The sequence below is a fragment of the Oncorhynchus masou genome, unplaced genomic scaffold (genome assembly GCF_036934945.1).
Source record: "Oncorhynchus masou masou isolate Uvic2021 unplaced genomic scaffold, UVic_Omas_1.1 unplaced_scaffold_3854, whole genome shotgun sequence".
In the NCBI taxonomy this organism is placed as follows: domain Eukaryota; kingdom Metazoa; phylum Chordata; class Actinopteri; order Salmoniformes; family Salmonidae; genus Oncorhynchus; species Oncorhynchus masou.
In genome coordinates this window covers 456-23,499 of record NW_027010256.1, presented here as the reverse complement: position 1 = coordinate 23,499, position 23,044 = coordinate 456, and the positions used below count along the sequence as shown (strand labels likewise).

The following is a 23,044-nucleotide window of genomic DNA, read 5'->3' as shown; positions in this document are numbered from 1 at the left end:
CAGCCGAGGCTGGAGTCATGTTTTACTGGGTTTTAGTCACTTAGTTATGGTTGATAATACTACAACGGAATGCTCTAAGCCTATTGGCTAATGGGTAGCAGAAAAATGCTCTGTGGGTGGGGGAAAGTGATGGAAAATCTGATAGAAATGAAAGATCTGGTGTACCTGAATGATGGCCAAGGGACCAGGATGGATGTAGTCACAGGGAGAGAGTCTGCCTTGCACCTCTCTCTGGTATCTAATGTGATGACAGGAATCTGTGAGTGGGAGGTATGGGAGGAGTCGACAGTAGGGAGTGATCATTACCCCATAGTATGCACGGTAGGCCGGAGAAGAGGAGGAGGTGTCAATGGATGGAGTTGACAGGTTGGTGTTCGGGAAGGGAAAAGTGGGATCCGTTTCAGGAGCTGAGTGAGCAGGTGATGGGTGGATATGAGAGGGGATGTGGATAGTATGAATAACTGGGGGAGAACAGCGTTAGTGGGGGCAGCTACTGAGGCGATACCTAAGAGTTCAGGGAGGAGGAGGAGGAAAGCTGTCCCGTGGTGGAAGGAGGAGCGAGGGGCAGCGGTGAGGAGTAGGAACAGGGCGTTTAGAGTACTGAAAAGGACACAGAACTTCCAACCTCTGATTCAGTATCAGCAGGCCCGGGCCTTGGTGAGGAGAACTATCCCATAGCCTGATTCAGTATCAACAGGCCCTGGTGAGGAGAACTATCCCATAGCCTGATTCAGTATAAACAGGCCCTGGTGAGGAGAACTATCCCATAGCCTGATTCAGTATAAACAGGCCCTGGTGAGGAGAACTATCCCTCAGTCTGGTTCAGTATCAACAGGCCCTGGTGAGGAGAACTATCCCTCAGTCTGATTCAGTATAAACAGGCCCTGGTGAGGAGAACTATCCCCCAGTCTGATTCAGTATCAGCAGGCCCTGGTGAGGAGAACTATCCGTCAGTCGGGTTCAGTATAAACAGGCCCTGGTGAGGAGAACTATCCCTCAGTCTGATTCAGTATCAACAGGCCCTGGTGAGGAGAACTATCCGTCAGTCGGGTTCAGTATAAACAGGCCCTGGTGAGGAGAACTATCCCTCAGTCTGGTTCAGTATAAACAGGCCCTGGTGAGGAGAACTATCCATCAGTCTGATTCAGTATAAACAGGCCCTGGTGAGGAGAACTATCCGTCAGTCGGGTTCAGTATAAACAGGCCCTGGTGAGGAGAACTATCCCTCAGTCTGATTCAGTATAAACAGGCCCTGGTGAGGAGAACTATCCGTCAGTCTGGTTCAGTATAAACAGGCCCTGGTGAGGAGAACTATCCATCAGTCTGATTCAGTATCAGCAGGCCCTGGTGAGGAGTACTATCACTCAGTCTGGTTCAGTATCAACAGGCCCTGGTGAGGAGAACTATCCGTCAGGCAAAGAGGTCATGTTGGCATCGGTTCTGTGACACCATTGGAAGGACGACACCAGTGGGAGGGATGATTAAGAGGATGTGTGGGGTCAGAAGGGAGTGGGATTATCCAGTGTTGACGAGGTGGAAGGATGTGACAGTAACAGATGAGAAGGCAGAGAGACGATGGCCAACGCGTTTGTCCACGTGCATAGCTCTGCTAATCTGTCAGAGGGGCAGAGGGACAACGAGAAGAGGAGCATCCTGGAGTGCTGGATAAGATCGAAATGACAATTTTATTTGATTATTTAGCCTTTGTTTAAACTCGGCAAGTCAGTTAAAAAAACGTATTTGGGATCGGTGTCCCGTCCACGGGACGGTAGAGCTAACGTAGGCTAATGTGATTAGGAAAGAGTTTGTAAGTAACAAGAATATTTCCCAGGACATAGACATGTCTGATATTGGACAGAAAGCATTGATCTGATCTGACAGGGAAGGAGTGGGGGGCTGGGAGTTCCTCATTGAGGACCATGTACAGTGCCTTGCGAAAGTATTCGGCCCCCTTGAACTTTGCGACCTTTTGCCACATTTCAGGCTTCAAACATAAAGATATAAAACTGTATTTTTTGTGAAGAATCAACAACAAGTGGGACACAATCATGAAGTGGAACGACATTTATTGGATATTTCAAACTTTTTTAACAAATCAAAAACTGAAAAATTGGGCGTGCAAAATTCAGTTTTGCACATCGAGAGACTGAAATTTTTCCCATTCCTCCTTGCAAAACAGCTCGATGCTCAGTGAGGTTGGATGGAGAGCATTTGTGAACAGCAGTTTTCAGTTCTTTCCACAGATTCTCAATTGGATTAAGGTCTGGACTTTGACTTGGCCATTCTAACACCTGGATATGTTTATTTTTGAACCATTCCATGTAGATTTTGCTTTATGTTTTGGATCATTGTCTTGTTGGAAGACAAATCTCATCCCAGTCTCAGGTCTTTTGCAGACTCCATCAGGTTTTCTTCCAGAATGGTCCTGTATTTGGCTCCATCCATCTTCCCATCAGTTTTAACCATCTTCCCTGTCCCTGCTGAAGAAAAGCAGGCCCAAACCATGATGCTGCCACCACCATGTTTAACAGTGGGGGTGGTGTGTTCATTGTGATGAGCTGTGTTGCTTTTACACCAAACATAACGATTTGCATTGTTGCCAAAAAGTTCAATTTTGGTTTCATCTGACCAGAGCACCTTCTTCCACATGTTTGGTGTGTCTCCCAGGTGGCTTGTGGCAAACTTTAAACAACACTTTTTATGGATATCTTTAAGAAATGGCTTTCTTCTTGCCACTCTTCCATAAAGGCCAGATTTGTGCAATATACGACTGATTATTGTCCTATGGACAGAGTCTCCCACCTCAGCTGTAGATCTCTGCAGTTCATCCAGAGTGATCATGGGCCTCTTGGCTGCATCTCTGATCAGTCTTCTCCTTGTATGAGCTGAAAGTTTAGAGGGACGGCCAGGTCTTGGTAGATTTGCAGTGGTCTGATACTCCTTCCATTTCAATATTATCGCTTGCACAGTGCTCCTTGGGATGTTTAAAGCTTGGGAAATCTTTTTGTATCCAAATCCAGCTTTAAACTTCTTCACAACAGTATCTACCACCTGCCTGGTGTGTTCCTTGTTCTTCATGATGCTCTCTGCGCTTTTAACGGACCTCTGAGACTATCACAGTGCAGGTGCATTTATACGGAGACTTGATTACACACAGGTGGATTGTATTTATCATCATTAGTCATTTAGGTCAACATTGGATCATTCAGAGATCCTCACTGAACTTCTGGAGAGAGTTTGCTGAACTGAAAGTAAAGGGGCTGAATAATTTTGCACGCCCAATTTTTCAGTTTTTGATTTGTTAAAAAAGTTTGAAATATCCAATAAATGTCGTTCCACTTCATGATTGTGTCCCACTTGTTGTTGATTCTTCACAAAAAAATACAGTTTTATATCTTTATGTTTGAAGCCTGAAATGTGGCAAAAGGTCGCAAAGTTCAAGGGGGTGAATACTTTCGCAAGGCACTGTATGTTGCATTGATCTGATCTGACAGAGAAGGAGTGGGGGGGGCTGGGAGTTCCTCATTGAGGACCATGTATGTTGCATTGATCTGATCTGACAGAGAAGGAGTGGGGGGGGCTGGGAGTTCCTCATTGAGGACCATGTATGTTGCATTGATCCGGTCTGACAGGGAAGGAGTGGGGGGGGAGTTCCTCATTGAGGACCATGTACGTTGCATTGATCCGATCTGTAATAGACTGTGGCAGTATAGTATAGTATAGTATACAGCCCGGAATTCATTGGACAGGCTAGAGGTCATATAGGATGAATGGATTAGGAGCCAACAACAGGCAATAAATGATTGGGTCAACCTACAGGGACATGGGGTTTCTCATCCTTCGAAACGGATTTTACAGGCATGCTGGGAACATGAGCGAGGACAGAACACTTTGGGTGGGTGGGTGGGTGGGTAATACCCAGGCGAAGGACACAGGACTGTATGGAAGGGAGTTTAGTCCAACGGTAGGTATTCCTGTAAATACACCATGGCTCCTCCCACCTCCAGTAGTTGATCCATCTGGAGAGACTAGGGACAGATAGGGAGGGTGTTGAACCATCTGGAGAGACCAGGGACAGATAGGGAGGGTGTTGATCCATCTGGAGACTAGGGACAGATAGGGAGGGTGTTGATCCATCTGGAGAGACTAGGGACAGATAGGGAGGGTGTTGATCCATCTGGAGAGACTAGGGACAGATAGGGAGGGTGTTGATCCATCTGGAGAGACTAGGGACAGATAGGGAGGGTGTTGAGCCATCTGGAGAGACTAGGGACAGATAGGGAGGGTGTTGATCCATCTGGAGAGACTAGGGACAGATAGGGAGGGTGTTGAACCATCTGGAGAGACTAGGGACAGATAGGGAGGGTGTTGATCCATCTGGAGAGACCAGGGACAGATAGGGAGGGTGTTGGTCCATCTGGAGAGACCAGGGACAGATAGGGAGGGTGTTGATCCATCTGGAGAGACTAGGGACAGATAGGGAGGGTGTTGATCCATCTGGAGAGACTAGGGACAGATAGGGAGGGTGTTAATCCATCTGGAGAGACCAGGGACAGATAGGGAGGAGTTGATCCATCTGGAGAGACTAGGGACAGATAGGGAGGGTGTTGATCCATCTGGAGAGACTAGGGACAGATAGGGAGGGTGTTGAACCATCTGGAGAGACTAGGGACAGATAGGGAGGGTGTTGGTCCATGCGGGGGTGGAGGGGAACGAGGCAGCTGATGTACTGGCTAAACAAGCACTTAGTAGTAAGCAGAGGCTAAAAGTCTGATATGGACATGATGCTAGCGAGTGATGGTGCAGAGATGGCAGGAGCAGTGGAATAGAGATACAAAGAGCAGGCATTTATTTCAAGTACAGAGGAAAGTCGGGGAGGACGGCAGGAAGGGACTGAAGAGGGGAGGCTATTTGTTTTACAAGATTAAGGGCGGGGACACAGTCGGTTGAATACATCTTTAAATGTGATAGGAAAGTGTGATTATTGCCTGGAAACAGAGATGGTGGAGCATGTATTGATACAGTGTGGTCAGTATGAGAGGGAAAGATAGAGAGACTGAGATCCAGCATGAAGGGGAACCATGAAATCAGTTTAAAGAGTATACTGAGAACGTCGCCATTAGAAACAGTCGCCCACACTCCTGTACACTAGGTGGCGGTAATGCGCCATAATGTTGGATGCCAGCTGCCAACGAACCCTACCAAAGAAGAATTGACAAGATGTACATTACATCTCTTTTCCTAGCTGTGAGATAATTAACTTGTTTTTTTGTAATATCGTATAGCTTTTGAAATCGTGACATGACATACTTTCGAGGATAATAGGCAGGTTTCTCGACTCATACCCTTGACTTTGATGAAAAGGATTGCGTTACTGATCTTAGCAACGGTGTGACGCACCATGACAACGCGAACGCCATTGATCAGTCTGCTGAATGGGGCGTTACACGTGCCTCCATTTATTGTCCAATGAGATTCCTATCTCCTCCATTCTATAATATCTCTGCAACAGCTGTCATTTAGTAAGAAATGACAAGTACATAGCTCGACATATTGCTCTGTTACGCAAAGTAAGAACCACAAGATGCAGGCTGGCCAGAAGGCTCTAATGATAGCTCACTCGCTAAACAGACATGTGCCAATAGAAAAGAGGCTGTATAGCTTGCACCAGTTTTGTAGCGGTTATGCTATATGGAACCACTAGTTTTAATTCTTCATCAGTAACGCCTTGTCGTAGCTTTCAAATACTGTGAATATCATTTAGCTAGCTCGTAATTTTAACACATTTGATCCATATTTAGCACAATGGAAAGCACCCAGTGAAACGTGAAAGCATGACAACGCCTCACCCGGTTGGTCCAACAGACCTCGTGTTATTCTCTGAAATTTGTTCGCAGCTTCAAAACTTTTGGCAGAGGTTAGTCGCTGAATTAGTGCCAAAACTCAGAGCGCAAAATGTAGTTTTGATTCACAGAAGATTCCCCAGTTGCAACTTTAGTAAATTAGTTGTATTAATTTTCAAATGTAGTTGCATGCTTGCAATTCCTATTGAATTTATTCACATATCAATTGACGTGTTTACAAGTGTTGTATTTATTCACACACACACTATGCACTTACAAGTGTTGCATTTATCCTCAAACATCGTTTAGTATCTACAAAATCATTATACGGGTGCAACTCGTACTGTATTTGACATGATGAACTGTGCTAAAGCCAAGACATTGGCTCAGGAAGCTAACATACGTTTTCAGTTCTCAGGCAAGGTGACTCATCTCCCGGGACAAACCATTCATAGACATTAACACAGTAATTCCCTATCCGAGCACCATTGAGGTTTTTTTTTAAACTCAAGTCATTTACCACCCCTATTCTTATTTATAGTCGGATATATTTTACATGAGTTTGTTTGCTTGTAGAATGTATTGAATGCATAAAATAAGTTTGATCAGACTTGTGACGAATCTGTAAAACCATTCTCACGTTGTGTTTCAGTTTGTTCCATTTCACTGCTACCATCTACCAAACTACCATCCTACCTCTCAGGTGATCCTGGACAAAGGATTTGGAGCTGACGCTTCTGAAAATAGGGGCTGATGGAGACGAGGTGTGGAAACCAGGCGTACACAAATCTGAGCAATGGTATCCACAGCACTGGTGGTTGTTTTTTCTCCCTGGTAGTTAGATACCCCCCTACCTGGTGTCACAGTTCTGAATCTGTGTTTAGAGAGGAAGGATACACTCCAGTAGGGGTTAGACTTCAAGGCCTGTATTTGAGAAGGGGTTCAGTAAACCCCCCAGCCAACCACCATTCTCACTTTACTGTGGGCTCATCTCTGTGTGGATTAGCTGTGGGCTCATCTTTGTGTGGATTAGCTGTGGGCTCATCTTTGTGTGGATTAGCTGTGGGCTCATCTTTGTGTGGATTAGCTGTGGGCTCATCTTTGTGTGGATTAGTTGTGGGCTCATCTTTGTGTGGATTAGCTGTGGGCTCATCGCTGTGTGGATTAGCTGTGGGCTCATCTGTGTGGATTAGCTGTGGGCTCATCGCTGTGTGGATTAGCTGTGGGCTCATCTGTGTGGATTAGCTGTGGGCTCATCTGTGTGGATTAGCTGCGGGCTCATCTCTATGTGGATTAGCTGCGGGCTCATCGCTGTGTGGATTAGCTGCGGGCTCATCGCTGTGTGGATTAGCTGCGGGCTCATCGCTGTGTGGATTAGCTGCGGGCTCATCGCTGTGTGGATTAGCTGCGGGCTCATCGCTGTGTGGATTAGCTGCGGGCTCATCGCTGTGTGGATTAGCTGCACTTCTCTCTTAATTTCTGTTGTCCCTGACTCCCATGGTGCTACATTGGTTGGTGAGCGTCAAGCTAAGAACAGTAAGAGGGATTCTACAGAGAAGCAACTGTGTTCTGTACGTAAGGACTTTGTGGATAATGTGTGTATTCTGTAGTTTGAGCTCAACCTGTAGATTATTTTGGTATAAAGCAGATTTCTTTAACATTCAAAAATAACCCCCATAGACAATGGCTGCGTCCAAAATCTGTCTTGCATACTACTTACTGAAACAACATACTGTGCTAATCGTACTATTTAGAACGTACTGTTTAGTAATGTATGCAGTTAACAACAAATAAAATCACACTAGGTTCCTACTGAGAATGCATCATCTCATGTGCAAATCCTTTTGAGTCCTGCCATTGGTTCATTTGGGTATTTGCTTCCTGCCATTGGTTCATTTGGGAACTTGATTCCTGCCCTTGGTTCATGTGGGTACTTGATTCCTGCCATTGGTTCATGTGGGTATTTGAGTCCTGCCATTGGTTCATTTGGGTATTTGCTTCCTGCCATTGGTTCATGTGGGAACTTGATTCCTGCCCTTGGTTCATGTGGGTATTTGAGTCCTGCCATTGGTTCATTTGGGTATTTGATTCCTGCCCTTGGTTCATGTGGGTATTTGAGTCCTGCCATTGGTTCATTTGGGTATTTGATTCCTGCCATTGGTTCATGTGGGTATTTGAGTCCTGCCATTGGTTCATGTGGGTATTTGAGTCCTGCCATTGGTTCATGTGGGTATTTGATTCCTGCCATTGGTTCATGTGGGTATTTGAGTCCTGCCATTGGTTCATGTGGGTATTTGCTTCCTGCCATTGGTTCATGTGGGAACTTGATTCCTGCCATTGGTTCATGTGGGTATTTGAGTCCTGCCATTGGTTCATTTGGGTATTTGCTTCCTGCCATTGAATTCATGTGGGAACTTGATTCCTGCCATTGGTTCATTTGGGTATTTGATTCCTGCCATTGGTTCATGTGGGTATTTGCTTCCTGCCATTAGTTCATTTGGGAACTTGATTCCTGCCATTGGTTCATGTGGGAACTTGCTTACTGCCATTGGTTCATGTGGGTATTTGCTTCCTGCCATTGGTTCATTTGGGAACTTGATTCCTGCCATTGGTTCATGTGGGAACTTGCTTACTGCCATTGGTTCATGTGGGTACAACCAACAGTTATGGGACCAACCCTATCAGCTATACTACCTTCCTTCAATTCCAAAGTAAAGCTGAAAGACGTCTCCACATCCTCTCTCGTTGAGGTACTGATAGAGCTGGCCCAGGTTCATATGGTTTCCTCTGTTCCCGTGTGGATCGAACATGGCCTCCTCGAACCCTGTGAACCTACGGAGGGAATCCGTGTGGTCTGCCACGCTGGCCTCAGCCCTCCGACTGTCCACGGCAACATCCTCTCTGTGGCGAATAATGATTTTCTTCCAGGTTAGAACCTTCACCCTGTAAACAGAGTGTTCTAGAAGCTTTAGAATACACCGACACACATGGTGACATGCTATATTACAGTCTGATGCTAATGCTATTCCTATTGAGAATAGTATGTTTGTAAAAAAAAAAACTATAAAATGTTAAGGTTGAATGGATGGAGAGCCTCCCCCCCCCCCAAAAAAACTACATAAATGTTAAGGTTGAATGGATGGAGAGCCTCCCCCTCCAAAAAAACTACATAAATGTTAAGGTTGAATGGATGGAGAGCCCCCCCCCCCCCCCCCAAAAAAACTACATAAATGTTAAGGTTGAATGGATGGAGAGCCTCCCACCCCCCCCTCCAAAAAAAACAACACATTACACATGTATAACCCTACCTGGCCCAGAAGTCTTCGCAGGCCGACTGAGGGCCTTCTACACAGATGATCCCAGGCTTGCCAGGCATACTGAACCCTGACAGATCCAGCTCCTTGGACCACTCCAGAATGTTCTTCCTCTTCCTCTTATTATAGATGTGGTGGCTGTAGATCCACAGGCGACTGAACTGCTCTATAATAATAATAATAATAATTATAATAATACATTACAATAATATATAGTGTTGGGTTCTGAAAATATGAAATATACTTATTCATGTCACTGGGCGGCAGGGTAGCCTAGTGGTTAGACTGTAGAGGCGGCAGGGTAGCCTAGTGGTTAGAGAGTAGAGGCGGCAGGGTAGCCTAGTGGTTAGAGTGTAGAGGCGGCAGGGTAGCCTAGTGGTTAGAGTGTAGAGGTGGCAGGGTAGCCTAGTGGTTAGAGTGTAGAGGTGGCAGGGTAGCCTAGTGGTTAGAGTGTAGAGGTGGCAGGGTAGCCAAGTGGTTAGAGTGTAGAGGTGGCAGGGTAGCCTAGTGGTTAGAGTGTAGAGGTGGCAGGGTAGCCTAGTGGTTAGAGTGTAGAGGCGGCAGGGTAGCCTAGTGGTTAGAGTGTAGAGGTGGCAGGGTAGCCTAGTGGTTAGAGTGTAGAGGTGGCAGGGTAGCCTAGTGGTTAGAGTGTAGAGGTGGCAGGGTAGCCTAGTGGTTTGAGCGTTGGACTAGTAACCGGAAGGTTGCAGGTTCAAATCCCGAGCTGACAGTCATTGAAAATAAGAATTTGTTCTTAACTGACTTGCCTAGTTAAATAAAGGTAAAATTAAAAACATTGAGGGAGAGGGGGACGTGTACATTATGTTATTGTTAGCCATCATTGTTGTTAGCCATCGGGGTGGTTGGAGCGTTGGACTCGTGTCCGGAAAGTTGCAAGTTCAAACCCCGAGCTGACAAGGTACAAATCTGTCGTTCTGCCCCTGAACAGGCAGTTAACCCACTGTTCCTAGGCCGTCATTGTAAATAAGAATTTGTTCTTAACTGACTTGCCTAGTTAAATAAAGGTAAAATAAAAAAATGATAGGAGGATAAGAGACACCGTCTGGTACGAGTCAACATGACAGCGGTGAGTTGGGGAGGAGTCAACACTTTGGGGTTAGAGGTCAGGTCTGATGAGGAGGAACAGATATCACTAAGGTTCTGATCAGATGTGTAGGAGGAGACTCAGCATAGGATAAAGGGTTAAATATCAGTGCTTGTACAGATGTGTAGGAGGAGACTCAGCATAGGAGAAAGGGTTAAATATCAGTGCTTGTACAGATGTGTAGGAGGCTCAGCCTAGGATAAAGGGTTAAATATCAGTGCTTGTACAGATGTGTAGGAGGAGGGTCAGCCTAGGAGAAAGGGTGACATATCAGTGCTTGTACAGATGTGTAGGAGGAGACTCAGCCTAGGGGAAGGGTTAAATATCAGTGCTCGTGTGAATGTCTTTTGTCTTATGCAGCTGTGTTGACCCAATAGGGTGAATAAACTTGGTTTAAGCTTTACTAATAGTTGTAATAGGTTCATTTTAGAACCCAAGAATATATTTTAGTTACTGATTTGTCAAAATTAAGGGTTGTTATTTGGAACATTTTGGTACATTTGCAGAAACATACATAAAATAATGTCATCCAATAACTAAAGCAGGTATAAAGACACCTTTGGGCTGCGGAGATGAGCAGGTAGACCGAGACTCTTTCTTGCCAGGGGCTGTTGATGATGATGTGCTCTTGTCGGTCAGGTACAGGTGTACGTTGTCTTTCACCCACTCCACGGCAGAGAGGACGCAGACATCTCCACGGCAGCTCTCTGAGAGGTAGGCGTTCATGTCTGAGTGAAGCTGGGCCTGCTGGGATCGGCTGAGGTCAGGACACCTGGGGGGGAAGAATTCAAACAACTTCATTTGTGTCCTTCAGACAATTCTATTAAGGCTATAGGGTTACAGATCTGGCTTACCGTACAGCTATGTCAGGTAAGACATTAGGGTAGTCAGATGAGTAGGTGCAAGACATGGTCACGTTCACCTGAGTGGAAGAGGACAAAGGAAGGTCATTCATGTTTAAATTAATAAATATAAAAATGCCGTACATATTGGTAAGCTGATCCAAGGCTATAGCTATCCCTGGCTACTGTATGACAGTCAGTGAATGTAGAATATAATATAATGATTGTCAGGTTGTGTGTTGATATACCCTATAGCCCTCAAACTCAACTGGACCTCCAAGTCTATAGATATCCCTGGCTACCTCTAATCAGGACTGGTTTTGACCTGGGACACCAGGTTTCCCTCTAATCAGGGACTGGTTTTGACCTGGGACACCAGGTTTCCCTCTAATCAGGACTGGTTTTGACCTGGGACACCAGGTTTCCCTCTAATCAGGACTGGTTTTGACCTGGGACACCAGGTTTCCCTCTAATCAGGGACTGGTTTTGACCTGGGACACCAGGTTTCCCTCTAATCAGGGACTAGTTTTGACCTGGGACACCACGTGGGTGCAATTAATCATCAGGTAAAACAGAAAACCAGCAGGCTCTGGACTTTGTATGGCCATAGTTGAAAACCCCTGCTCTATATGTTGTGATGTGTGTTTTGTCCTATATTAATATTATTATTATTATTTTAATCCCAGCTCCCCGCAAGAGGCCTTTAGCCAGGACATCATTGTAAATAAGAATGTGTTCTTAACTGACTTACCTAGTTAAATAAATCAAATGTAAATAAAAAAAATGGCATCAGCTGAGTGAGTCAGTCATGCCAAATGAATGTAGAATGATTATCATGTGCTGTGCTTTTAACCTACCCCCTTCACAGTGTCAGTGTCCAGCTTCTGTTTGATGAGGATGTGTGGTCTGGACAGAGGATAGGTATCTGTCGCTCCCTCCACATACTCCCTGAGCTCAGCCACAGCTAGTTGGTCAGTAATCACCAGCTCGTCTTCACCGGGGTACATACTGGAGAGTAGCTCTATCTCAGCCAGGTGAGATTCCGCCTGCTCTAGAAGGGCCATAATGCTCGAAGATTCCTGCAGAAAATACGTACTAATAAAGTCTTGTTGTTAAGACTCAATGTTCAGAATTAGCCTATGAGGACATATGGGGCAGTGATTATTTCAGCACATGCAGATGTCAAAAAGATTGAAAGAACTTAAGTTACACGTCACCATCACAGGGAGTGTCATGTTTTCTTGATAAGCCGAACAGATAACAGCATGCTTTCCATGGCGGAGGACTCAAACTCATTAGTTGTTAGCAATCTTTATGCTAGTTGCAAATCGTCCAAAACGTTTTTTTGCTAACTATCTATGGCTAGTTGGACAGAAAATCCGATTCTGTAAGAGGGAATCGGTGATTATTTGCACCACGTCAATTTAACACAATGCCAAATATAATTATTTTAAATCCCTACGATTTCGTTTACGATGCTAGCGTGGCGTTTCTAACGACCCGGATACATTTACCTACTAGATCGGCTGTACGCCGGGACAGATATAATGTAACACAAATACCATCGTCAAAGATGGATCGAAATCGATTTTGGCCGATATTCTGCAAATCGATTAAACATTTGTTCTCAATACAGTTTTTTGTTCCCATAACTAAAATATGTTATGAACAGAGTTGACTACGTTTTGTAGACTTTACCCTTTGCAAACGTTTTAATAAATCGCTTTGTTTAGAAGGTGCGAAAGGGCGTATTGAGTTTAATGCACAGAGTAGGCGTTCCCTAACGGAAATATGCAGATAATGCTACAACGCGCCAATAGGATCTCGGCTAGCTCTGCTTGGCTCTGCCCAGACTGACTCAATAGTTCCCGTTGGAAAAGACAGGCTGTGGTTAAATTAATTAAATTATCTGGTTGTTATAAAAATGTATATGTATGTCCAATTAGATTTAAACTGATTCGCCACTCTTTAAGGGGCTGTTAAATTAGCAGCGACGCTCCTCGGGGTGTCAACTCTGGATTTGGAAACTAGAAGCACTCCGGAGTAGAATGTACCCCCTTTTACTGCGACACAATGTACAGCAAACGTTTAACGCAATAAATTATTGGAATACATACAACAAAAACATTGTTCACCATTTAGACGTGATAATAATAATAAAAACATATCTAATAAATATTTTTTATTATCATTTGTATGATAACTAGTATAAAATATCGATCATTTTGCAAATTTCACATAATGTTCGCTGTAATGAATCATTTCCAAAATATACAGCCTCTTATTCTGAAGAATTCCACAAATCCGTGACCCGGAAGTACTTAGCTATTCTTGCCGAGGTTAGGATAATGTATGCATAAGGTTAGGATAATTCACGTGGCAGGTCAGGCGAATTGCATTGTTGGTTAAGTGTTTGTAAATATGCCTTTCAGTGTAAGGTCTACACCTGTTGTATTCGGCGCATGTGACAAATACCATTTGATTTGAATTAGGTTAAGGTTAGGAAAAGGGTTCGGCTTAGTTAAAATGCTATTTTAACCTGCTACGAATAGTAATTTCCGGTCGTAGCTGTACCCCCTCCAGTCAGAACCTTGCTTCACAGTGCCACCAAAGATTTATAACTATACCAAGATAGACCACAGCCTGTCGTTTCCAATGGGAACAAATTAGTCACACTGAGCGGAACAAGCAAGAAGGTGGACAGAGCTAGAGAGATCCTACTGGCGCTTTTCAGCATTATCTGCATATTTTCGTTAGGGAACGCCTACTCTGAAGTGTGTGTGTGTGTGAATTCGACTTTGTTTTGTATTTTATATTTCTTCGCAAAGGGTTGTCTGCAAAACTTAGTCCACTCTGTTCATAACAGATGTCGGGAACAGAAAACTATTTAAATCAAATGTTTTATCAATGAGAAAAGTTGCTGAATTTTGGCCAAAGTCTTCTCCCACTGCCGGCCAGTGGGCTTCCTCGCACAAGAATATTGGATGGAAACACCAAGCGGATGTTTCACATTTATACATCCGGTAAAATATCTGTCTCATTGTTCTATCTGTGGCGGTACACCACCACCACAGCGTTTCTTATTTTTTTCAAGTATATGTGGCAACTGGCTTAAGATGTTATTGTTTTAAAATATGAATAGTTATCATTTTGTGTAGTTTTGGTATATATTTTTTTCTGAAGGTCGTTAGCTATAGATGTGGACTCGGCACAAAGATATGTGTAGTTTAGAGTCTTACTCAAAGAAGGGAAAACGAAACGGCCGACTGTGATTCACAAATAACGCTCCTCTGCCGGGTAGGTTGGTGACGGGTACCTATTTAGTCACGTTGCTGGGTATGTTTATTTATTGTGTGATCTCTTTCTTGCAATTATCCAAATACATGAATCAAAACATTTGTAGTGGATGCTTGACAGACGCCCATGGACAGTAATGGTAGCTACAGTAACAATGGCTTTTCTTATTAACTAACTAGCTAGCGTTACACAGCTTATAAGTAGGCTAGCTAAATCTGTTCCTATAAATGACAAATAGGTAGTAACGTTAAGTTAACTACAGTTTTTTTTCTTCAAGTCAGAAGGTTTATATTTAACTGAATAACATTAAACTGCTAGCTAACGTTACACTCCTCTCTGGCTAACTTGCAGTTTGTGATGATGACTCATTCTGTCTAGGTCAGGTGTCTAAAGTCTTCCAGACAAGATGGTGAAGAGGAGGCAGAAAGGTCCTAGAGAGGACGAAGTGATAGACCTGACTGGTAGGGTCACTCACTCAGTCACTCACTCAGTCACTCACTCAGTCACTCACTCAGTCACTCACTCACTCACTCACGCCAATACAGGACATATACAATGTCATTATTAGCTACCATGAACGAGCCTAACTCCTCTCTGGTGTCCCTCTCACCGCAGGTCCGTCGTGCAACCATATCCGTAAAGGTGTAGACTCCAGCTTCCTGAAGAAGACTGGGGTAGACTCCGCCTGTAACAGCTGCCAAGACTGTAGGGGTGAAGAGACGGCTGCCACTGTACAGACTCCATCAGAGGAGATGAGCGAAACACCAACGATATGGATGTGCTTAAAATGTGGACACAGAGTAAGGTTCCTTAAATACATTAGATATCAAATCAACATTTATTTGTCACGTGCGCCTAATACAACAGGTGTAGTAGACCTGACAGTGAAATGCTGAATACAACAGGTGTAGTAGACCTTACAGTGAAATGCTGAATACAACAGGTGTAGTAGACCTTACAGTGAAATGCTGAATACAACAGGTGTAGTAGACCTGACAGTGAAATGCTGAATACAACAGGTGTAGTAGACCTTACAGTGAAATGTTGAATACAACAGGTGTAGTAGACCTTACAGTGAAATGCTGAATACAATAGGTGTAGTAGACCTCACAGTGAAATGCTGAATACAACAGGTGTAGTAGACCTTACAGTGAAATGCTGAATACAACAGGTGTAGTAGACCTCACAGTGAAATGCTGAATACAACAGGTGTAGTAGACCTCACAGTGAAATGTTGAATACAACAGGTGTAGTAGACCTTACAGTGAAATGCTGAATACAACAGGTGTAGTAGACCTCACAGTGAAATGCTGAATACAACAGGTGTAGTAGACCTCACAGTGAAATGCTGAATACAACAGGTGAAGTAGACCTCACAGTGAAATGCTTACTTACAAGCTCTAACCAATAGTGCAAAAAAGGTATTAGGTGAACAATTGTAGAGATGTGTGTGTGAAATGTACTTGACGAACAGTCTTTCTGGTTTGCCAGGGGTGTGGGCGTACCTCTGAGGATCAGCATGCTATCAAGCACTACGAGAAGCCTCGGTCAGAGCCTCACTGTCTGGTGCTCAGCCTGGACAACTGGAGCGTTTGGTGAGCCAATAGAACACTGTGTCTGCGAGCCACGTGTTCCAAATGGGACCCTATTCCCTACATAGTGCACTGCGTATGGGCTCTGGTCCAAAGTAGTGTAAGATGTAGGGAATAGGGTGCAATTTGGGACGGAGGCCTGTTCCTCTTATCATACTGGGTCCAGGAGGTTTAACTGACCATGTCCCACGACCAGAAGGAAAGAGACCAGAGGTTTTCCCTGAGAAAGTTGCGTGGTCAGGGTAAACTCCAGAACCTGCATCACTCTCACTGAAGACTGCACATGTAGAAGAACGACATATTGTACACTAGGATCTGTGAATGGTATTGAATAAAAGCTTGGTGACGGGCCCAATAACTAGGGAAAGGAGTTTTACCTGACTGCGTGAGTTGACCAGGCAAAACTCTGGGTCAAAGTTTACATTTACATTTAAGTCATTTAGCAGACGCTCTTATCCAGAGCGACTTACAAATTGGTGAATTCACCTTCTGACATCCAGTGGAAAGGCCACTTTACAATAGTGCATCTAAATCATTTAAGGGGGGTGAGAAGGATTACTTTATCCTATCCTAGGTATTCCTTGAAGAGGTGGGGTTTCAGGTGTCTCCGGAAGGTGGTGATTGACTCCGCTGTCCTGGCGTCGTGAGGGAGTTTGTTCCACCATTGGGGGGCCAGAGCAGCGAACAGTTTTGACTGGGCTGAGCGGGAACTGTACTTCCTCAGTGGTAGGGAGGCGAGCAGGCCAGAGGTGGATGAACGCAGTGCCCTTGTTTGGGTGTAGGGCCTGATCAGAGCCTGGAGGTACTGCGGTGCCGTTCCCCTCACAGCTCCGTAGGCAAGCACCATGGTCTTGTAGCGGATGCGAGCTTCAACTGGAAGCCAGTGGAGAGAGCGGAGGAGCGGGGTGACGTGAGAGAACTTGGGAAGGTTGAACACCAGACGGGCTGCGGCGTTCTGGATGAGTTGTAGGGGTTTAATGGCACAGGCAGGGAGCCCAGCCAACAGCGAGTTGCAGTAATCCAGACGGGAGATGACAAGTGCCTGGATTAGGACCTGCGCCGCTTCCTGTGTGAGGCAGGGTCGTACTCTGCGGATGTTGTAGAGCATGAACCTACAGGAACGGGCCACCGCCATGATGTTGGTTGAGAACGACAGGGTGTTGTCCAGGATCACGCCAAGGTTCTTAGCGCTCTGGGAGGAGGACACAATGGAGTTGTCAACCGTGATGGCGAGATCATGGAACGGGCAGTCCTTCCCCGGGAGGAAGAGCAGCTCCGTCTTGCCGAGGTTCAGCTTGAGGTGGTGATCCGTCATCCACACTGATATGTCTGCCAGACATGCAGAGATGCGATTCGCCACCTGGTCATCAGAAGGGGGAAAGGAGAAGATTAATTGTGTGTCGTCTGCATAGCAATGATAGGAGAGACCATGTGAGGATATGACAGAGCCAAGTGACTTGGTGTATAGCGAGAATAGGAGAGGGCCTAGAACAGAGCCCTGGGGGACACCAGTGGTGAGAGCGCGTGGCGAGGAGACAGATTCTCGCCATGCCACCTGGTAGGAGCGACCTGTCAGGTAGGACGCAATCCAAGCGTGGGCCGCGCCGGAGATGCCCAACTCGGAGAGGGTGGAGAGGAGGATCTGATGGTTCACAGTATTGAAGGCAGCCGATAGGTCTAGAAGGATGAGAGCAGAGGAGAGAGAGTTAGCTTTAGCAGTGCGGAGCGCCTCCGTGATACAGAGAAGAGCAGTCTCAGTTGAATGACTAGTCTTGAAACCTGACTGATTTGGATCAAGAAGGTCATTCTGAGAGAGATAGCGGGAGAGCTGGCCAAGGACGGCACGTTCAAGAGTTTTGGAGAGAAAAGAAAGAAGGGATACTGGTCTGTAGTTGTTGACATCGGAGGGATCGAGTGTAGGTTTTTTCAGAAGGGGTGCAACTCTCGCTCTCTTGAAGACGGAAGGACGTAGCCAGCGGTCAGGGATGAGTTGATGAGCGAGGTGAGTTAAGGGAGAAGGTCTCCGGAAATGGTCTGGAGAAGAGTGGAGGGGATAGGGTCAAGCGGGCAGGTTGTTGGGCGGCCGGCCGTCACAAGAAGCGAGATTTCATCTGGAGAGAGAGGGGAGAAAGAGGTCAGAGCACAGGGTAGGGCAGTGTGAGCAGAACCAGCGGTGTCGTTTGACTTAGCAAACGAGGATCGGATGTCGTCGACCTTTTCAAAATGGTTGACGAAGTCATCTGCAGAGAGGGAGGAGGGGGGGAGGGGAGGAGGATTCAGGAGGGAGGAGAAGGTGGCAAAGAGCTTCCTAGGGTTAGAGGCAGATGCTTGGAATTTAGAGTGGTAGAAAGTGGCTTTAGCAGCAGAGACAGAGGAGGAAAATGTAGAGAGGAGGGTGTGAAAGGATGCCAGGTCCGCAGGGAGGCGAGTTTTCCTCCATTTCCGCTCGGCTGCCCGGAGCTCTGTTCTGTGAGCTCGCAATGAGTCGTCGAGCCACGGAGCGGGAGGGGAGGACCGAGCCGGCCTGGAGGATAGGGGACATAGAGAGTCAAAGGATGCAGAAAGGGAAGAGAGGAGGGTTGAGGAGGCAGAATCAGGAGATAGGTTGGAGAAGGTATGAGCAGAGGGAAGAGATGATAGGATGGAAGAGGAGAGAGTAGCGGGGAGAGAGAGCGAAGGTTGGGACGGCGCGATACCATCCGAGTAGGGGCAGTGTGGGAAATGTTGGATGAGAGCGAGAGGGAAAAGGATACAAGGTAGTGGTCGGAGACTTGGAGGGGAGTTGCAATGAGGTTAGTGGAAGAACAGCATCTAGTAAAGATGAGGTCGAGCGTATTGCCTGCCTTGTGAGTAGGGGGGAAGGTGAGAGGGTGAGGTCAAAAGAGGAGAGGAGTGGAAAGAAGGAGGCAGAGAGGAATGAGTCAAAGGTAGACGTGGGGAGGTTAAAGTCGCCCAGGACTGTGAGAGGTGAGCCGTCCTCAGGAAAGGAGCTTATCAAGGCATCAAGCTCATTGATGAACTCTCCGAGGGAACCTGGAGGGCGATAAATGATAAGGATGTTAAGCTTGAAAGGGCTGGTAACTGTGACAGCATGGAATTCAAAGGAGGCGATAGACAGATGGGTAAGGGGAGAGAGAGAGAATGACCACTTGGGAGAGATGAGGATCCCGGTGCCACCACCCCGCTGACCAGAAGCTCCGGGGTGTGCGAGAACACGTGGGCGGACGAAGAGAGAGCAGTAGGAGTAGCAGTGTTATCTGTGGTGATCCATGTTTCCGTCAGTGCCAAGAAGTCGAGGGACTGGAGGGAGGCATAGGCTGAGATGAACTCTGCCTTGTTGGCCGCAGATCGGCAGTTCCAGAGGCTACCGGAGACCTGGAACTCCACGTGGGTCGTGCGCGCTGGGACCACCAGATTAGGGTGGCCGCGGCCACGCGGTGTGGAGCGTTTGTATGGTCTGTGCAGAGAGAGAGAACAGGGATAGATAGACACATAGTTGACAGGCTACAGAAGAGGCTACGCTAATGCAAAGGAGATTGGAATGACAAGTGGACTACACGTCTCGAATGTTCAGAAAGTTAAGCTTACGTAGCAAGAATATTATTGACTAAAATGATTGAAATGATACAGTACTGCTGGAGTAGGCTAGCTGGCAGTGGCTGCGTTGTTGACTTTGTAGGCTAGCTGGCAGTGGCTGCGATGTTGACTTTGTAGGCTAGCTGGCAGTGGCTGCGATGTTGACACTACACTAATCAAGTCGTTCCGTCGAGTTCCGTTCCGTTTAGAACCATGATGATAATAAATATTTATAATTTCAAATTTTAAAGTCTGTCTTTACCACATTACACTACACAGTGCGCTTGTTGTTTTTTGTTTTTGTTGTTGTCAAAACATCACCCCCCTCAACATTTTACATCCCTGACCATTGTCCCGTGTGGTTTTCTGATACAGGTGTTACATCTGTGATGATGATGTCCAGTACTCTAAAACAGGCCATCTGGCTCAGTTGGTGAACAACATTAAGAAACAGGCCTTGTCTGAGCCCCGGAAACAAAGTCCACAGAGAAGTGAGTCCCATATCTAGACTACTTTTCCTGTTGGGCTTTAGTGTGTCATTATCTTTGATAGTTTTTAACGTCTGTAATGTTGTCTCTGCTTGGAACAGCTTTCTACTTTGAATGATCAAATTAAATCAGTCAATCAATTCTCACAGAATTCTACCGCAATACGACTGACGACATGATTAGATAAGCATCAGATTTGACTAGTATTGTAATGATATTATGTGGTGATTGACTCAGAGCATTCAATAGTGAAGCTGGAGGACAGCATGATAGAAGCGCCACAGGAAACCAAGCCAGAAGAGAAGGAAGAGAACACAGTGACACAACCGAAAGAAAATCAGAAGAAGAACGGCAAGAAAGAAAATGGTTTGAAAGAGAGCAGCAGTTTGACTAGAGGACAGAAGGCCGTGGGAGGAGCCAGCAGCGGTGCAGTGGGAGGAGTCAGCAGCTGTGCGTTGTCGGTTAGAGGACTCAGTAACCTTGGAAACACCTGTTTCTTCAACTCTGTTGTTCAGGTAAGGAACCTTGGGCTGTGTCTGAAATGGCTACATGGTGTAGTGCACTACTTTGGACCAGAGTCTATAGGGCCCCATATAGTGCACTACTTTGGACCAGAGTTTATAGGGCCCCATATTGTGCACTACTTTGGACCAGAGCCCTATTGGTATACATACACAGCCTTGGTCTGAATGTGACAGTTCAGCTTGTTACTATTGCTATTTATTAGTAGGCTTAGTTCAGAATTATATTTGTAGAGTAATAAACCATTGTTCTCCATTTTTCTGTTGCAGACCCTCTCTCAGACACAGATGTTGAGACAGGTCATCAACAAGGTGACCGCTGAAGAGAAGACCAGTGTCACCATTACACCTGGAGTCTCCTCAGACCTGGTAGGTTCCCCTTCCTCTCCTGTTAGACCTCTTCACCTTAATGTTCAGTACTTCTGTTGCATGTGCAGTAGCCAATAGAGATCCTAATGAACTAAACCTGGAGATTCAGTAGATCACACCGTAATTTAACGTTTTATCCTGACTGACCCCCCCCCCAGCCAGGTCTGGTTTATACCTCAACGGAATACCCTGTTCTGTTGTTGTTGTTGTTGTTGTTGCTGATGATGCTGTTTCCTCCAGGAACCCATTCTGGTGCAGCTTGGTCCTCCGGGGTCTCTGACCGTGGCGATGTGCCAGATCCTGAATGAGATCCAGGAGACGAAGAAGGGGTGGTCACCCCGAGAGAACTTTTCAGTCAGGTCTGCAAAAAGTGAGTAGTGAGATTATACATATTAATGTTGGTTTTTAATTATTATTATTTTTTTATTTCTGCCTGCAAATGAAGTTTCTGTTGAAATCAGCACTCTTACATCAGAAAGGTTTTTATTTTTTTGAATCGCTCTCGCCCCCTTCACCTCCCCAGAGCGGCACGGTTTAAAGGGTTCCAGCAGCAGGATAGCCAGGAGCTTCTTCGCTACTTGCTGGATGGGATGAGAGCCGAGGAGATGAAAGTAAGATCTCATTCCTGGTACACTTGTAACCTATAATAGACTACGGACACACAGGGGATTAACTGTTTTTTAATGATCTCTTTTTTTATAATTCAACATCTTTTAGTTTGGACATTTTAGATGTAAAGTTATTAAGGTTATTTAGCTGAACAGGATGTGTACCTAGCCCTCCAAAGAAGAGACTTCCCTTTCTCCTCTAAATAGAAACCTGTTCTGCTGTTGTATGTATGTATGTATGTACAGTATGTATGTATAGTATGTATGTATGTACAGTATGTATGTATAGTATGTATGTACAGTATGTATGTACAGTATGTATGTATAGTATGTATGTATGTACAGTATGTATGTATGTATGTATGTACAGTATGTATGTATGTATGTACAGTATGTATGTACAGTATGTATGTATGTATGTACAGTATGTATGTACAGTATGTATGTATGTACACCTGTATCATTCATTTGTTTTTTTATTCTCCAGAGACTGAACTCTGGAATATCGGAAGCAGTGAAAAAACATGGAAGAGATGCTGAACAATCGAAGAAGTTAGTCAAGGGTAAGGCTCGGGGTTCTGCCTCTGCATTTATTTTTATTTTACCCTTATTTAACTAGGCAAGTCAGTTAAGAACAAATTCTTATTTTCAATGACGGCCTAGGAACAGTGGGTTAACTGCCTGTTCAGGGGCAGAACGACAGATTTGTACCTTGTCAGCTCGGGGGTTTGAACTTGCAGCCTTCGGTTACTAGTCCAACGCTCTAACCACTAGGCTACCCTGCCGCCTCTACACTCTAACCACTAGGCTACCCTGCCTCCTCTACACTCTAACCACTAGGCTACCCTGCCGCCTCTACACTCTAACCACTAGGCTACCCTGCCTCCTCTACACTCTAACCACTAGGCTACCCTGCCGCCTCTACACTCTAACCACTAGGCTACCCTGCCGCCTCTACACTCTAACCACTAGGCTACCCTGCCGCCTCAACACTCTAACCACTAGGCTACCCTGCCGCCTCTACACTCTAACCACTAGGCTACCCTGCCGCCTCTACACTCTAACCACTAGGCTACCCTGCCGCCTCTACACTCTAACCACTAGGCTACCCTGCCGCCTCTACACTCTAACCACTAGGCTACCCTGCCGCCTCTACACTCTAACCACTAGGCTACCCTGCCGCCTCTACACTCTAACCACTAGGCTACCCTGCCGCCTCTACACTCTAACCACTAGGCTACCCTGCCGCCTCTACACTCTAACCACTAGGCTACCCTGCCGCCTCTACACTCTAACCACTAGGCTACCCTGCCGCCTCTACACTCTAACCACTAGGCTACCCTGCCGCCTCTACACTCTAACCACTAGGCTACCCTGCCGCCTCTACACTCTAACCACTAGGCTACCCTGCCGCCTCTACACTCTAACCACTAGGCTACCCTGCCTCCTCTACACTCTAACCACTAGGCTACCCTGCCTCCTCTACACT

General features: G+C 45.8%; 1 protein-coding gene and 1 pseudogene across 1 annotated transcript; one reads left to right on the top strand and one right to left on the bottom strand.

Moving 5' to 3' along the window:
- Positions 1–6,074: 6,074 nt before the first annotated feature.
- LOC135534711 (RWD domain-containing protein 2B-like) lies at positions 6,075–12,602 on the bottom strand. The gene is made up of 6 exons (XM_064961612.1): positions 12,322–12,602; positions 11,962–12,183; positions 11,117–11,184; positions 10,820–11,034; positions 9,152–9,323; positions 6,075–8,786 (listed from the first exon to the last, which is right to left on the bottom strand). The coding sequence occupies exons 1-6, from the start codon at positions 12,337–12,339 to the stop codon at positions 8,534–8,536; spliced, it is 948 nt and encodes a 315-aa protein (XP_064817684.1). The 5' UTR covers positions 12,340–12,602; the 3' UTR covers positions 6,075–8,533.
- A 1,534-nt stretch (positions 12,603–14,136) lies between these two features.
- Positions 14,137–22,118, top strand: LOC135534710 (ubiquitin carboxyl-terminal hydrolase 16-like; annotated as a pseudogene).
- The last annotated feature ends 926 nt before the right edge of the window (positions 22,119–23,044 follow it).

What these genes read in the sequence shown, in the direction of transcription:
- LOC135534711 (XM_064961612.1), bottom strand. An exon ending in ACACTGACACTGTGAAGGGG is followed by an intron (nt 11,185 to 11,961) that starts GTAGGTTAAAAG and finishes TCTTCCACTCAG; the next exon opens with GTGAACGTGACCATGTCTTG. An exon ending in TTACCTGACATAGCTGTACG is followed by an intron (nt 11,035 to 11,116) that starts GTAAGCCAGATC and finishes CTTCCCCCCCAG; the next exon opens with GTGTCCTGACCTCAGCCGAT.